Consider the following 18,182-nt stretch of genomic DNA (forward strand, 5'->3'; position numbering starts at 1 on the left):
CATCCGCGACTACGTCGAAGGGGAGGACATAAATATATGCAAAGTGCACACGGATCTGAATGTAGCAGACCCGCTGACTAAACCTCTTCCACGGGCAAAGCATGATCAACACCAGAACTGTATGGGTGTTAGATTTATTACAATGTAATTCGCATGATGATGTGAGGGCTAGATTATTGACTCTAGTGCAAGTGGGAGACTGTTGGAATTATTCCCTAGAGGCAATAATAAATACAGTTATTATTATAATTCCTGTATCAAGATAATCGTTTATTATCCATGCTATAATTGTATTGAATGAAGACTTATATACATGTGTGGATACATAGACAAAACACTGTCCCTAGCAAGCCTCTAGTTGGCTAGCCAGTTGATCAAAGATAGTCAGGGTCTTCTGATTATGAACAAGGTGTTGTTGCTTGATAACAGGATCACGTCATTAGGAGAATCACGTGATGGACTAGACCCAAACTAATAGACGTAGCATATTGATCGTGTCATTTTGTTGCTATTGTTTTCTGCGTGTCAAGTATTTGTTCCTATGACCATGAGATCATATAACTCACTGACACCGGAGGAATGCTTTGTGTGTATCAAACGTCGCGATGTAACTGGGTGACTATAAAGATGCTCTACAAGTATCTCCGAAGGTGTTCGTTGAGTTAGTATGGATCGAGACTGGGATTTGTCACTCCGTGTGACGGAGAGGTATCTCGGGGCCCACTCGGTAATACAACATCACACACAAGCCTTGCAAGCAATGTGACTTAGTGTAAGTTGCGGGATCTTGTATTACGGAACGAGTAAAGAGACTTGCCGGTAAACGGGATTGAAATAGGTATGCGGATACTGACGATCGAATCTCGGGCAAGTAACATACCGAAGGACAAAGGGAATGACATACGGGATTATATGAATCCTTGGCACTGAGGTTCAAACGATAAGATCTTCGTAGAATATGTGGGATCCAATATGGGCATCCAGGTCCCGCTATTGGATATTGACCGAGGAGTCACTCGGGTCATGTCTACATAGTTCTCGAACCCGTAGGGTCTGCACACTTAAGGTTCGACGTTGTTTTATGCGTATTTGAGTTATATGGTTGGTTACCGAATGTTGTTCGGAGTCCCGGATGAGATCACGGACATCACGAGGGTTTCCGGAATGGTCCGGAAACAAAGATTGATATATAGGATGACCTCATTTGATTACCGGAAGGTTTTCGGAGTTACCGGGAATGTACCGGGAATGACGAATGGGTTCCGGGTGTTCACCGGGGGGGGGGGGGCAACCCACCCCGGGGAAGCCCATAGGCCTTGGGGGTGGTGCACCAGCCTTTAGTGGGCTGGTGGGACAGCCCAAGGAGGCCTTATGCGCCATAGGAAGAAAATCAAAGAGAAAAAAAAAGAGGAGGTGGGAAAAAGGGGAAGGACTCCTTCCAAACCTAGTTGGATTCGGTTTGGAAGGGGAGGACTCCCCCCATTGGCTCGGACGACCCCCTTGGGGGTCCTTGGACCCCAAGGCAAGGCTCCCCCTCTTCCCCCAATATATACGGAGGTTTTAGGGCTGATTTGAGACAATTTTGCCACGGCAGCCCGACCACATATCTCCACGGTTTTACCTCTAGATCGCTTTTCTGCGGAGCTCGGGCGGAGCCCTGCTGAGATTAGATCACCACCAACCTCCGGAGCGCCATCACGCTGTCGGAGAACTCATCTACCTCTCCATCTCTCTTGCTGGATCAAGAAGGCCGAGATCATCGTCGAGCTGTACGTGTGCTGAACGCGGAGGTGTCGTCCGTTCGGCACTAGATCGTGGGACTGATTGCGGGACGGTTCGCGGGGCGGATCGAGGGACGTGAGGACGTTCCACTACATCAACCGCGTTCACTAACGCTTCTGCTGTGCGATCTACAAGGGTACGTAGATCGAATATCCCCTCTCGTAGATGGACATCACCATGATAGGTCTCCGTGCACGTAGGAAAATTTTTGTTTCCCATGCGACGTTCCCCAACAGATGGATCGTTTGACTCACTTGATTTTTGAATCACTTGAGACATGCAAATCATACCACATGGGAAAGATGACTGAAGACCTCTTTTTCAAGTGAGATGGAACAAGAATGTAACTTGTTGGAAGTAATACATTTTGATGTGTGTAGTCCGATGAGTACCGAGGCACGCAGTGGATATCATTATGTTCATACTTCACAAATGATTTGAGTAGATAATAGTGTATTTACTTGATGAAACACATGTCTGAATTATTGAAAAAGGTTCAAGTAATTGCAGAGTGAAGTTGAAGATCATCGTGACAAGAGGATAGTATGTCTACGATGTGATCGTGGAGGTAATCATATATGTTTGAGTCACGAGTTTGGTAAACGTTTAAGACAAGGTGAAAAATGTTTCATGTGAAAAAAATTTCACAACTCATGCCACCTGGAACACCATAGTGATGGTGTGTCCGTATCTCATAGTCGTGCACTATTAGATATAGTGCATACTATGATATTTCTTATCAAATTACCACTATCATTTATAAGTTAGGCATTAGAGACAACCGCATTCACTTTGAATAGGGCACCACTCAATTCTGTTGAGATGACACCGTATGAACTATGGTTTAGAGAAACCTTAGCTGACATTTCTTAAGAGTTTGGGGCTGCGATGCTTATGTGAAAGAGTTTCAGCCGGATAAGCTCGAACCCAAAAGCGGATAATGAATCTTCATAGGACACCCAAAACAGTTGGGTATACCTCCTATCTCAGATCCGGAAGCAAAAGTGTTTGCTTCTAGAAACGGGTCCTTTCTCGAGGAAAGGTTTCTCTCGAAAGAGTTGAGTGGGAGTATGGTCGATACTTGATGAGGTTATTGAACCATCACTTCAACCAGTGTGTGGCAGCGCGCAAGAAGTTGTTCCTGTGGCGCCTACACCAATTGAAGTGGAAGCTTATGATGGTGATCATGAAGTTTTGGATCAAGTCACTGCCAAAACCCTTGTAGGTGGACAAGGATGCGTAAACCTATCTTAGAGGTCATGTTGTTGGACAACAATAAACCTACGAGATATAGAGAAGCGATGGTGGGCCCAGATTCCAACAAATTGCTCGAGGCCATGAAATCCGAGAGAGGATCCATGTATGAAAAACAAAGTATAGACTTTAGAGGAACCACTTGATGCTCATAAGACTATTAACTGTGAATGGATCTTTAAAAGGAAGACAGATGATGATGCTGAAAAGTCAACATTAAGCTCGACTTGTCGCAAAGGTGTTTTGACAAAGTTCAAAGAGTTGACTATGATGAGACTTTCTCACTCGTAGCGATGCTGAAAGTCTATTGAAATTATGTTAGCAGTTGCTGCATCATTTATGAAATGTTGCAGATAGGATGTCAAAATATTGTTTCCTTGACGGTTTCCTTGAGGAAAGGTTGTATGTGATACAACCAGAAGATTTTGTCGATCCTAAAAGGTGCTAACAAGTATGCAAAGCTCCAGCGATCCTTCTATGGACTGGAGCAAGCATCTCGGAGTTGGAATATACACTTTAATGAGATGATCAAAGTTTTTGGTTCTATACAAAGTTTGTAATAAACTTGTATTTCCAAAAGGTGAGTGGGAGCACTATAGAATTTCTGATGAATATATGTGGTTGACATACTATTGATCAGAAATAATGTAGAATTTCTGCAAAGCATAAAGGGTTATTTGAAAGGAGTATTTTTCAAAGGAAAACCTAGATGTAGCTACTTGAGAGTTGAGCATCAAGATCTATAAAGACAGATCAAAGTGCTTAATGGAACTTTCAACGAAATGCATGCCTTGACAAGTTTTTGAAGGAGTTCAAAATAGATCAGCAAAGAAGGAGTTCTTGGCTATGTTGCAAGGTGTAAATTTGAGTACGACTCAAATCCCGACCACAACATAATAAAGAGAAAGGACGAATGTCGTCCCCTATTCATCAGACGTAGGCTCTACAAATATGCTATGTTGTGTACCACACCTAAAGCGTGCCGTGCCATGAGTCAGTCGTGGGGTACAAGAGTGATCCAGGAATGGATCACTGGACAGCGGTCGAAGTTATCCTTAGTAACTAATGGACTAAAGAAAATTTTCCCAATTATGGAGGTGATTAAAGAGTTCGTCGTAAAGGAGTTACGTCGATGCAAGCTTTGTCACTAATCCGGAGGACTATGAGTAGTAAACCGGATTCGTATAGTGGAGCAATCATTTGGAATGCTTCCAGATGGGTCGTAGTAGCATCTATAGGATGACATAGAGATTTGTAAAGCACACATGGATCTGAAAGGTTCAGACCCGTTGACTATAAACCTCTCTCACAAGCAAGACATGATCGAACCCCAGAATTGTATGGGTGTTGAATTCATTGCAATCACATAGTGATGTGAACTAGATTATTGACTCTAGTGCAAGTGGGAGACTGTTGGAAATATGCCCTAGAGGCAATAATAAAATAGTTATTATCATATTTCTTTGTTCATGGTAATCGTCTATTGTTCATGCTATAATTGTATTAACAGGAAACAGTAATACATGTGTGGATAAATAGATCACAATGTGTCCCTAGCAAGCCTCTAGTTGGCTAGCTCGTTGATCAATAGATGATCATGGTTTCCTGGTCATGGACATTGGATGTCATTGATAACGGGATCACATTATTAGGAGAATGATGTGATGGACAAGACCCAACCCTAAGCATAGCACTAGATCGTGTTGTTCGTATGCTAAAGCTTTTCTAATGTCAAGTATCTTTTCCTTCGACCGTGAGATTGTGCAACTCCCGGATACCGTAGGAGTGCTTTTGGTGTATCAAACGTCACAATGTAACTAGATGACTATAAAGGTGCACTACGGGTATCTCCGAAAGTATCTGTTGGGTTGGTACGAATCGAGATCGTGATTTGTCACTCCGTGTGACGGAGAGGTATCTCTGGGCCCACTCGGTAGAAAATCATCATAATGATCTCAATGTGACTAAGGAGTTAGTCACGGGATGATGTGCTACGGAACGAGTAAAGAGACTTGATGGCAACGAGATTGAACAAGGTATGGGGATACCGACGATCGAATCTCGGTCAAGTTCTATACCGGTAGACAAAGGGAATTGTATACGGGATTGATTGAATCCTTGACATCGTGGTTCATCCGATGAGATCATCGTGGAACATGCGGGAGCCACCATGGGTATCCAGACCCCGTTGATGATTATTGGCCATAGAGATGTCTCGATCATGTCTGCATGCCTTTGGAACCCGTAGGGTCTACACACTTAAGGTTCGATGACGCTAGGGTTATAGGGAATTTTTATACGAGGTTACCGAAGGTTGTTCGGAGTCCCGGATGAGATCTCGGACATCACGAGGAGCTCCGGAATAGTCCGGAGGTAAAGAATTATATATAGGAAGTGAGGATTTGGTCGCCGAAATTGTTTCGGGCGACACCGGTAATGTACCGGGACCACCAAAAGGGTTTCGGGGGTCCACCGGGAGGGGCCACCAGCCCCAAAGGCTAGCATGGGCCAAAAGGTGGAAGGGAACCAGCCCAGAGTGGGTCGGTGTGCCTCCCACCTAGGCCCAAGGCGCCACAAGAGAGGGAAAGGGGGAAACCCTAGTGAAGGCCCATCTCGGGTGCGCCACCCCCCTCTCTCTTGCCCTGGCCGCCACCACCACCCCTAGATGGGGTTTCTGCACCCTTTGGGAGTGGGAACCCTAAAGGGGGTGCCCCCTCCCTCTCCCCCTATATATACTGGAGGTTTTGGCTGATTTGAGACACACGAAATCTCTCTCTCGGCGCAGCCCTGCTTCTCCTCTTTCTCCTCTCCCACGGTGCTTGGCGAAGCCCTGCCGGGAGACCTCGTAGATCCACCGCCACCACGCCGTCGTGATGCCAGAGCTCTCCCTCAACCTCTCCCTCCTCCTTTATGGATCAAGGCGTGGGAGACGTCACTGGGCTGTACGTGTGTTGAACGCGGAGGTGCCGTGATTCGACACATAGATCGGAACTGACCGCGATCTGAATCGCTGCGAGTACGACTCCATCGACCGCATTCATAGTAACGCTTCCGCTTAGCAATCTTCAAAGGTATGAAGATGTTCTACATCCTCTCTCGTTGCTGGTCTCTCCATAGATAGATCCTTGTATGGCATAGGAAAATTTTGAATTTACTACGTTACCCAACAAAAACTGTGTGGTATAGGCTAGAGTTGCACGTGGCAAATTTGTGTCTCAAGAAGACCTAAACCACCACTATATATAGGAGGGAGGGGGAGGGGCTAGCCTTGAGGCACAAGTCCTCAAGGGTGCGTCGGCCGCCGGGAGGTGGAGGACTCTTCCTCCAATTCGGTTTGGGAAGGAGGAGTCCTCCTCTTCCTTCCCACCTCCCTCTTTCCTTTTTCTTTTTCTTTTTCTTTTCTTTTGGTATTTTCTTTATGTGGCGCCATGGGCTCCTTGGGATGACTCCACCAGCCCACTAAGGACTTGTGGCGCCACCCTAGGGCTTTGGGCTCACTCCCGGGTGGGTGGGCCCCTCCCGGTGAACTCCCGGAACCCATTCGTCACTCCCGGTACACTACCGGAATTGCCCAAAACTTTTCGGTGACCAAATGAAACCATCCTATATATCAATCTTCGTTTTCGGACCATTCCGGAAACCCTCGTGACGTCCGCGATCTCATCCGGGACTCCGAACAACATTCGGTAACCACACATATAACTCAACTATATTAAAACATCATCGACCCTTAAGTGTGCAGACCCTGCGGGTTCGAGAACTATGTAGGCATGACCAGAGGCACTCCTCGGTCAATATCCAATAGCGGGACCTGGATGCCCATATTGGATCCTACATATTCTCCAAAGATCTTATTGGTTGAACCTCAGTGTCAAGGATTCATATAATCCCGTATGTCATTCCCTTTGTCCTTCGGTATGTTACTTGCCCGAGATTCGATCGTCGGTATCCGCATACCTATTTCAATCTCGTTACCAGCAAGTCTCTTTACTCGTTCCATAATACAAGATCACGTGACTTACACTTAGCCACATTGCTTGCAAGTCTTGTCTGTGATGTTGTATTACCGAGTGGGCCCCGAGAAACCTCTCCGTCACACGGAGTGACAAATCCCAGTCTTGATCCATACTAACTCAACGGACACCTTCGTAGATACATGTAGAGCACCTTTATAGTCACCCAGTTACGTTGTGACGTTTGATGCACACAAGGTATTCCTCCGGTGCTAGTGAGTTATATGATCTCATGGTCATAGGAACAAATACTTGACACGTAGAAAACAATAGCAATAAAACGACACGATCAATATGCTACGTTCATAGTTTGGGTCTAGTCCATCACATGATTCTCCTAATGATGTGATCTAGTTATCAAGTGACAACACTTGCATATAGTCAGGAAACCTTGACTATCATTGATCAACTGGCTAGCCAACTAGAGGCTTGCTAGGGACATTGTTTTGTCTATGTATCCACACATGTATCTATGTTTTCATTCAATACAATTATAGCATGGATAATAAACGATTATATTTAAACAGAAAATATAACAATAACTATTTATCATTTCCTCTAGGGCATATTTCCAACATGTTGGTGGACACTTTATCACACTAATAGTTCGACCGTTGGTAATGGGCGCTTCTCCTCTCTCTCCTTGCGCATTATACCAAGGTATAAAAGAAGAGAAGGAGGAGGAAGCGCCCCCCGCGACAACAGTCGGGATTTCTCGATCAAGAACACACATGAAAGTCATACAAGGAGCAACGACGGAGCCTAGTCCCAGACATGGCGCCTATCAAGCAGGCTCTAGCCGACCACTCGACGACGAGGATGCGGGCCGGGCATCATCGACGTCGAGACAAATTCCTATGAGAAATTTTTCTTATCGTTTAATGTTTTACTTTCTAGTTATCATTTGTACATCAATCATCTCATTTGAATTTAGCTAGCGCCCACTACCTATTTTTCTCAACATGCAAGTATGAGACCAAATATACAATAACAAAACACAATATACATATTTTGCAAACATTTCCGCAACAACGTTCGGGGCATCAGCTAGTCCCTAGCAAGAATCCCGACTGTTACACACTTGCTACTATTGTTACTAGTTACTTGTTATCAATTATCTTGCTACAAAACTATCTATCATTGTTACTCACAGCGCTTGGAGAGGATACCTTGCTGAAAACTTCTTATCATTCCCTTCTGCTCCTCATTGGGTTTGGCACTCTTATTTATCGTAAGGACTATGACTGATTACTTGTGGGTCATGAGGGTCTCGTTGTAGCCTCAAACGTGGGTTTCTATTAAGGTCATCTCCAACGGCACCCCGCAAATTTCCCCTGCATCTGTCCGCGGAAAGGGGGACCAATTCGCGAACACGGATGCAGGAGGTCTCCATCCAACCGTAGTCGGTACATCCGACCTTCCTTAATTTTTTCAAGTCCGCAAGATCAAATAGCCGCATGCAAAGGGCACAGACGTTCAAATAGGCGCATGCAACACTAGTTCGAAATTTAAAAAGTTCAAATATTACATCCCAACATTGTTGTCCCCTTTCCCGCCCACTGATGCTCAATCAAATCTTCCTTCAGCTGCTCGTGAGTTGGCCGACGTCGGATTTATTGATGCATTTGAATAAACTCTTCAAATGTGGCCAGATTTTGTTTCGAAAGTTGGATAGGATCACCCATGTCCTTAAATTTTAGAGATGCATCATCATCATCACCGTCATCCTAGGCGATCATGTTGTGCATGATTACACAACATGTCATCACCTCCCACAAGGTCTTCAGATCCCATTGTTTTGCATGTCCACGAACAACTTCAAAAGCAGAACTCCAAATGCCCTCTCTGACATCCTTTCTAGTTGCTTCTTGTCTCTTGTGCAAAGTGAGCCTTTTTAGCCTTTTGGGTTAGAGATGGTGCTGGCAAAGGTAGCTCATGAAGAATAGATACTGTCAACCAAATAGTAATCCATATTGTACTCATGTCCATTGATAGTATAGTGACAAGTAGGAGCTTTTCCTTCACTCAGCCTCTTAAATAACGACGATCGGTGCAACACATTAATGTATTTGTGAGACCCGGGCATGCCAAAAAAAGTGTGCCAAATCCAAAGATCATGTGATGCAACTACTTCAAGAATGATGGTGGGCTTCTTAATATGACCCTGATATTTCCCTTGTAAAGTATTCGGACAGTCCTTTCATTCCCAATGCATATAGTCAAGAGATCTAAGCAATCTTGGCCACCCTCTTGCTTTGGAGATTGCCAAGAGCCTCTCGCTGTCTGCCACAGTTGGTTCTCTCAGGTACCGAGGTCGGCACACCTCGACCATAGCAGTGGCAAATATGACCATGACACCTTCGCACGTGCTCTCAAACATCCGTAGGTATTCGTCCCACGAATCAGCGGTCGTGCTATATGCAAGCATCCGGAGTGCGACCGTGCACTTCTGGTAACCAGAGAAGCCAATCGTTCCTACGACGCCCTTCTTCAGAATGAAGTGGTCATCGTATGATTGGACACCATGGTACAAACGATCGAAGACAATGATGCACATCCAAAAACACCAGCGAAAATGGTCAACGAATAGTGCATCGAGGGCAAAGTAGTCGACCATTAGTGTCAAATGCCCCCGCGTGCTGTTGCGGTTGAGCACTCGATGACCCTTGATCGAGCCCTTGAAATTGAGAACATGCTCCTCCGCACGCTCTGCGTTTCAAGGACCACGTGCATCATCGCCGTCTCATGGGAGGAGTAGTCCTCCTCGTTCGACGACTCAACATAATGCTCGTATATGTACCTCAAATCGAAATCCATCGGTAGAAAGAAGAAGGGACAACTATTTTCAGCTCCAGCGATTCATCAAACAATTGCCGAGCATTATGAGAATACCAGTAGAGGATGGTACCTGGCGGGGCGGTCAGAGGACATGAGCTGAACGGAGACGGAGGAGAACCGACTAGGAGCCCGCTAGAGCGCCGGAGGGTGATAGAGACGCGGAATTCCGGTAGGGGTGTGGCGTGGTGGAGCGATAACGAAGGCAAGAGAAAAAATGGAGAAAAATGAGGAGGATTGGGTCACATGGTCCATGAAGGATTTTGGATGGGCCAGGGATGACGGATGATGACATTTTTCGTGTCCGAATTCGCGCAAACATGCCCCGCTTTTTCCGGTTTGTGAAAAAAATCATGTCCGGACTATCTCGCATTGGATGGCTCCCACAGTCCGGACGGATGCGGGTGACTTATGGGTCCGACTTGAATATGTGCTAACAGAAATCGGAGGAGGAAAGTTATTTTTTTCCTGAGAAAAAAAACTGGCACCGGAAGCTTCTTTTCACCGTTTTTTGTGCGAGTTCCTTTGCTCTACGGTGAAAATGTAGACGTGGTGCAAAGCCGGCGGGCGAACAGCTGGAAATCACTGCGCAATTCCCGAGGCTGTAGAAATCCGAGGTGTCCCCTCCCCCAAGTTTCCTTCCTCGAAATATGAGGTGTCCCCTCCCCAAAGATCGTACCAGTACGCATTTTCATCGTACGTACGTACGTACGTAGTATACATCATCTCTCTTTCTTCCTTCCCGGAAAGCTGATCCTGTTATTACTGTAGCCACCACCTTCCACCCCTTTCACACAAGCATACTGTAGTAGTATCATGATACTCCAATACACCACCAAATTACAGCACAATACAGAATACACCCCAGGAGTCAGGACCAGGAGGCACCGGCGCACAGCAACAAAAGACCAACAAGGTGGAGGCGCCCACGCCAAAGCGGCGGCAGCACCGCAGCAGCAGCAGGCGAGGAGTGCTTTGGCCGCTGCAGTGGTCACTTCTTTATTGCGTGCTCCCCTCCCCCTCCTCCACTCCCCACGCTTGACTCGGGCACACGGCTTAAAAGCGCACGCCTCGCTCGCCCCTCGCCATTATTCCGCCGCGTGCAACACCACCAGTCCTCCTGCTCCCATGGGCGACGGGTGCAGCTAATCTTCCTCGGGGATTCCTGCCGCCCCTCCCCCTCTGGAGCTTCGGGGCGGCGAGGCGCGCTCTGAGGCAATGGGGGTGGCGCGGAGGGAGCAGCGGGCTGCCCCCCTCCTGTGGGCGGCGGTTCTTGCGGTGGCGCTGCTGGCCGGCGCACGCGGCGGCTCCGAGGAGGGCACCGCGGTGTACATTGTGACCATGCAGCAGGCGGCGGTGTCCCACAAGCGCCTCGACCCGGAGAGGGTTGGGAGCAGCAGCGTTGCCGCCGGCGGCGGCGGCGGCGGAGGGGATAACCCGGCCACCAGCATCCTCAGGAAGCCGAGGTGGGCGTCTCTCTTGCCGAAAAGTTCCCCAGTTCTCGTGCGTCTATATAGTGTCAATCAATCCCCCCCTCACTTTTTTTCCTGTGATTTTCGCCTCTTCGATTCCGCAGTTTGCTCTTAGAAAAACTGATTCCCCCGAGAAAATAGCACTTTACTAATCAGGGGCAGTTTTGGCCAAATTTGATTATGCTAGTATTATTCAGGTGATTGGGATGTCACTGCAGCCGTATTTCTTAATCAGCCGACTACTATGTTTACATTGTATGTAATTACTACTAGTTGAAATTCATTTTTTTACCCTCATTTGCATCAATGTATGAACTGATTATTCTCAACCATATATTTGATCAGGCCCACTTAGTTTCTCTAAGGTGAAAATTGCAGGTTATTTATCAGTACAGTAATTAACCGAAGTCACCTTTACACTTTACTCCCAAGATATATATATATATATATATATATATATATATATATATAGAGAGAGAGAGAGAGAGAGAGAGAGAGAGAGACAGCTGGAAACCCTTTTTTCTTAGGAAACCGTGCACCTTTTTGTTTTGTTTTGACAATTGGCTAGTGCAGTCATCTTAACATACTCCTACTGTATGTAGTACTTATTTACTAGCCAGTACATTTATTAACAACAACTTGAAAGTACCCATAGAATATCTAAAATTTTGATTTTAGAATGTCTTTCCTTTTTGGATTGACATAACTTAATTCTTCCGGTCTCTACTTTCGTCTACTTGTTGCGTGCTACAATGAAGTGTCATTCTTCAACAGGTTTTGGCTAAAAATAGTATATTTTCTGACGATTAATTATTGATTTAACTTCTTATCTGAGAAGGTCCAGCAGTTATTTTCCATGGAATGACATGAGTGCGATTTATTTCCTTCTCATTCTAATATTAACCATGGTAATGCAGGCATGCTTCACCTGAATCTGTGAATTATGGTTCACTCCTAGTGCGCCTTCAAAATTCGCTCCTGAAGAAGACACTAAGAGGAGAGCACTACATAAAATTGTACAGTTACCACTACTTGATCAATGGTTTTGCTGTTGTCCTCACTCCTCAGCAGGTATATAATTGTTTATGTTTGTTCCTTGTGCTATTTCTGCACTATTATGAGATTAGTTTGTAGTGTTACACTCTTACTTCTGCTTATCGCTTGTCAAAGAAAAGTGCATGAAATGTTTCGTAAATTTTAATCATGCTGCCAATATGTTAAAATAGGGAAATTCATGGAACTATGAACTATTTGTTTTTTGCACCTTGTAGATCCTCCTTCCCTTTTTTCTTATCTGTTTTCTGGAACCTGTAGGAGATTGTTCAGATCTACTTATTTCTTATACACGTTTTAACCTGTTTTCTGCTTGCATTAAAAGGCAGAGAAGCTAAATAGGAGAAAAGAAGTGGCAAACATAATGTTGGATTTCTCTGTTAGGACGGCAACAACTTATACCCCCGAATTCCTTGGCCTGCCAGAAGGTGCATGGGTTCAAGATGGTGGTCCACAATGTGCTGGCCAAGGTGTTGTTGTGGGCCTCATTGACACAGGAATCGACCCAAATCATCCTAGCTTTTCAGATGACTTGACAGCTGACAATTATCCAGTTCCTGCTCACTACTCTGGTAATTGTGAGGTTACAAGTGATTTTCCATCTGGGTCCTGCAACAGAAAGCTTGTTGGAGCTCGTCATTTTGCAGCATCTGCATTAACCCGAGGAGTCTTCAATGCCTCACAAGATCTTGCTTCACCATCTGATAGTGATGGCCATGGGACGTAAGTATTATTTTCTGATTTACCTATCACGGTCACTATAAACAAAGACAATGAATGCTCTCTACTACTGCATCTGGCTGTGCAGTCAGATATGTACCTTTTTTTGTTTCACGGTTGTTTTCTCCAGTAAACTGCAGTTATTCTTCTTTGTTTAACTGTTCAATTCTGTTAATTGTACTCAGAAGTTTCATTCAAATATTAAATACTGCATGAACGCCTAGTCTATTTCTCTTCTTTTTGGTGATGAACGTGGCCTGGTCATACCATGTAAGTGCTCAGGTACAAGTCATGTTAGCTATAGATAGATCCCATTAAGTTTTAAGAAATGATTTATGCAGAAATACTAGGAGAAACCGTCATTTTCTGCTGCTCTGTTTCCATTGTTTGTTTCAACTTGAACTCATGCTAGTAATAGATAGATCCTGTTAAGTTGAAATGATTTATGCATAAGTACCGGGAGAGCACTACATAATTGCTGTACTGCTGTTCTGTTTCCATGGTTTCTTTCTTTCAACTTGAACTCAAGCATTGGCTTTCCATAACTAAAGTTGCTTAAAAAGGAATAATAAATTACCGCACCGAATGTACGTTGAGAGGACACTTTCTGAGATTATTATTTCTGATTCTAAGATTTGTGCATACAGCCACACAGCTTCCATCGCGGCTGGTAATCATGGCATACCTGTTATTGTTGCTGGGCATCACTTTGGGAATGCAAGTGGAATGGCTCCTCGTGCACAGTAAGTCTAATATCTTGTTTAGAGAGATAATGTAATTCATTTTATTTCCAAATATGAATACAAATTATTTTTCAGCATCGCTGTCTATAAAGCGCTGTACAAAGGTTTTGGAGGTTTTGCTGCTGATGTAGTGGCTGCAATAGATCAGGTAACATTCTTTCTGCATGCTGGTTATCTTCTGTTGGTGTAAGCACAAACTAATGACCACTTTTGAATGTGATCCCCATATGAGAAAAGGCATGTTAATGATTATCTAATGGGCTTGACACGCGAAGAGATCAACTACTGTAGCATATACTAGCTATAAGAGAATATTCTAAGCTGTTCAAATTTACTGAATAGCTCTGCCTCTGGAAGTTCGAATTCTGTGATGACCAGTTGTATGTGTTGACTAAAATTCTCGTAGGTGTTCGATATATATTTATGTTGCAAGTTTCCATGGCATTATTAAAACTTTGGCTGTGATATTCTTGGCAAAGATATGGGAACTCAGGGGAAGCATTTTAAATTTCTAAATTAAGCATGCTATATTACAGCACTGTTGACAACAACTCCTTGCATCACATTTACAGGCAGCTGAAGATAATGTTGACATAATCAGTTTATCCATTACCCCTAATAGGAGGCCTCCTGGATTGGCTACATTCTTTAATCCAATTGATATGGCACTAATGTCAGCTGTGAAAGATGGCATATTTGTTGTGCAAGCTGCAGGAAATACCGGTCCTTCCCCTAAGAGCATGTCTTCATACAGTCCATGGATTTTTACTGTAGGCGCTTCTGCCCATGACAGGGAATACTACAATTATGTTGTACTTGGCAACAATTTGACCATTTCAGGAGTCGGCCTTGCTCGTAAGTTCCTAGCAACTTATTTCATTATGTGCTGTGTGCACAACTGCCCATAGTGACCTTTTTAACTTCTGTTAAACTGCAAACACAGCTGGAACAGATGGTGATTCCATGTACAATCTGATTGCTGCACCGCATGCACTGCAAAATTATACAACCACTCCTATTGAAATGTCCCTAGGAGAGTGCCAAGATCCAAGCCACCTAGATAAAGATCTGATAAGGGGGAAGATATTGGTCTGCAGCTATTCCATAAGATTTGTACTTGGCCTCTCTTCTGTGAAGCAAGCTTTAGATACAGCAAAGAATGTCAGTGCTGCAGGAGTTATATTTTACTTGGACCCTTTTGTCCTTGGTTTCCAGCTGAACCCAACTCCAATGGATATACCTGGACTTATAATACCATCGTCTGATGACTCTAAGGTATGGCAGTCAATGCTATAGCCATTCTTACTCTTATCTTTTTCTTTATATATCCTCTTGTTTGTTAGACCTTGACCATTCATGTTATTATGTCCTCTTTAACAGCTTATGTTATGGTATTCAGTAGTTTTGGGTTTGCTGTATGAGTCTGGCGTTTGCAGTTGCAGTTGATTATGATAATTGTTTGTGCAATCAGCTTTTGTTTATTTTATCGCTATTTTAACCAAACCTTCTGCTCATTTTATCGCCTTTTTAACCAAACCTTTTGGCTGTTCTGTACAAGGGGCTTGATTAACCAGTCTCTGTTCCCCGTAGTTTTTTTTCCTGTTCTCGTGGTCTTGGTGTATCTTTTTTTGGCTTCAAGTTTAGTTGTTGACTGCAATATATTACTGTCAAAGTTGATAATTGATCGACCGAATTACTCATGTGGGACTTGAGGAAATTTATCTATATTTCTTAAGCACAACTAAGGCTCTAACATATCTGACTCAATATTGCCAGATATTCCTAAGTTATTACAACGATTCGCTTGTACGAGATGGCACGTCAGACAGAGTTGTCAACTTCGGTGCAGTTGCGAAAATACTAGGAGGCCTGAAGCCAAATTATGGTAGCTCGGCACCAAAAGTGATGTTTTATTCTGCTAGGGGGCCTGATCCTGAGGATAATACATTGGCCAATGCTGATATCTTGAAACCAAATGTGGTAGCACCTGGCAGTTCCATTTGGGGTGCTTGGAGTTCGCGTGGACTGGATTCTGCTGAATTTACCGGTAGTTTGACAATTTACCTTCTATTCCACTTAATACTTAAGTTTACTTACTCAAGAGCATTAAACATATAAATTGCATTCCAATAGAATAGAAGTGTGTATTTCCAAAAGGATATTCTTCCCCTCATTGTATTATTTCTAGAAGTATGTACTCCCTCCGTCCCAAAATAACTGTCTCAAGCTTAATGCAATTTTATACTAGAGCTAGTATAAAGTTGAGACACTTATTTTGGGACAGAGGGAGTATGTTGTAGAGAAAAACCTAATAGTTGCCGTATGAACTGTGGTGAAGCATATGAGGACAGAGAATGGTACTTCTGTAAACAATTATTGGATTCTTTGCTCCGTCCATTGCTGGGAGCATTACATGCGTTGACATGCATAACTGTCTTACACAAAAATTACAGCCTTACATTTGCATTGTTCTGTTTAGTTATTTAAGCCTTTAATAAGCAGCTTAGTGTTATAATCTAACCTAACATCAGATTTTAATTGCTATGAATAAGTCATGATGGTTGTCTGATTTTCGTTTTCAGGTGAAAGTTTTGCGATGCTCTCTGGTACAAGTATGGCTGCACCACACATTGCTGGCCTTGCGGCTCTAATCAAGCAGAAGTTTCCTTCTTTTAGCCCGGCGGCTATAGGTTCAGCGCTGTCTACTACGACAACTCTCAGTGACAGGGAAGGGAAGCCAATCATGTCACAGCGAACATACAGCAACCCGGACTCCACACAAACTCCAGCTACACCTTTCGACATGGGGAATGGGTTTGCCAATGCTACTGCTGCTTTGGACCCTGGGCTCATATTTGATTGCAGTAAGTTCAATGGCCATTCGTCTTTTTCTTTTTTTTTACTGCTGGATTAGCTAGATGTTATTTGGGCTTGCCACATCAACAACTGTCGGGTATTCCTTGAGACTAGCAACTGGGTTTTGATGACATCATGTGTTAGGCCGATGTATGTCGAAGCAACAATTTATCAGATTGTTAGCATGGCAATGCCACTGGGCGCATATCTAGTGCAAATAACCTTCTAGATCTTCATTGTAGTTTCGCGTTGGACAAATGTAACTGTGTGACTAACAACTTTTAAATTATTTTTTCTGATAAATTGCAGGTTATGATGACTACATCTCCTTTCTGTGTGGTATAAATGGTTCTGCTCCAGTAGTGGCGAACTACACCGGCAACAGCTGCGGGACCTCCACCATGACCGGAGCAGATCTGAACCTGCCGTCAATTACCATAGCGGTGCTCAACCAGTCGAGAACAATAACGCGAACAGTCACCAACATTGCGAGCGACGAGAACTACACTGTCAGTTGCAACGCCCCCTACGGAGTGGCGGTGTCCACGGCTCCCGCTCAGTTCTTCATCCCCAGCGGGCAGAAGCAGCTCGTGACATTCATCGTGAATGCCACCATGAGTAACTCTTCTGCGAGCTTCGGGGACGTCGAGTTCTATGGGGACAGGGGGCACCGGGTGGTCATCCCGTTTACGGTCATGTCCAAGGCTGTGTAGATTCCTGATAACTGAAAAGCTGACGCCGGAACGGTGACCTGACTGATCTGGAGGTAGAATGACCAGGATTTACCTAGTTGTGTTTGTTTGGTGTACATTTTTGAAGCATGTCGTCCATGTAAGTAGATGAGTTACTGTTTACCTAGTTGTTTTGTTTGGCGAGCAGTAACTGTAAAGGGAATGTGCACGAGGACGCCCGTCTTTTGATGATGAATGAGAAATCCTTTTCGCAGAGGTCTTTTATCGGTCGCTACCGGCGCTGTATGCTGTCATTGTGCAGCAGGGGACTTTTGTTTGTCTGATGACTTTCTATTTTGTTAGTGAACTTTGTCAGGTTGAAACGTCTGGTATCTATGTGCCTACTTTAACGTAGTATTTGTTAACTGGGTCGTCACAATAGTCATCTCTACGATGAATTAGAGCAATACTGAGCTTTGGTATTTTATTTTTTTGGGGACATAGAAACATTTTTTTAGTAGGTGTCATTATTTCCGGCTTACCAAAAAATACATTTTAGGTTCATAAAATTATCACAACAGTCATCTCCAAGATGATTAGAGCTATACTGAGCTTTGCTATTTTTTTTGGAGACATAGTAACATTTTTTTGGTAGGTCTCGTTATTTCCAGCTTAGCAAAAAAACACATTTTAGGTTCATAAAATTACCAACAAAATAATATGGCCATCAACTTTATGTAAACTCCAAAAGTGAAAGAGAAACGATTATAGCCCTTCTCTTTT

At 44.1% G+C, this 18,182-nt stretch overlaps 1 protein-coding gene across 1 annotated transcript; it reads left to right on the forward strand.

Moving 5' to 3' along the window:
- Positions 1–10,848: 10,848 nt before the first annotated feature.
- On the forward strand, positions 10,849–17,675 carry LOC123444515 (subtilisin-like protease SBT2.2). Its single transcript, XM_045121248.1, has 10 exons — positions 10,849–11,350; positions 12,274–12,427; positions 12,735–13,132; positions 13,777–13,872; positions 13,948–14,020; positions 14,445–14,727; positions 14,816–15,147; positions 15,649–15,919; positions 16,455–16,736; positions 17,038–17,675. Exons 1-10 carry the CDS (start codon positions 11,103–11,105, stop codon positions 17,439–17,441), a joined length of 2,541 nt encoding a protein of 846 aa, XP_044977183.1. The 5' UTR covers positions 10,849–11,102; the 3' UTR covers positions 17,442–17,675.
- Positions 17,676–18,182: the final 507 nt, after the last annotated feature.

This window comes from Hordeum vulgare, chromosome 3H (assembly GCF_904849725.1).
Source record: "Hordeum vulgare subsp. vulgare chromosome 3H, MorexV3_pseudomolecules_assembly, whole genome shotgun sequence".
Lineage (NCBI taxonomy): Eukaryota > Viridiplantae > Streptophyta > Magnoliopsida > Poales > Poaceae > Hordeum > Hordeum vulgare.

Coding starts and splice junctions, on each gene's coding strand:
- LOC123444515 (XM_045121248.1), top strand. CDS start 11,103: ATGGGGGTGGCGCGGAGGGAGCAGCGGGCTGCCCCCCTCCTGTGGGCG. Junction 13,133..13,776: donor GATAGTGATGGCCATGGGAC/GTAAGTATTATT, acceptor TTGTGCATACAG/CCACACAGCTTCCATCGCGG. Junction 16,737..17,037: donor TGGGCTCATATTTGATTGCA/GTAAGTTCAATG, acceptor GATAAATTGCAG/GTTATGATGACTACATCTCC.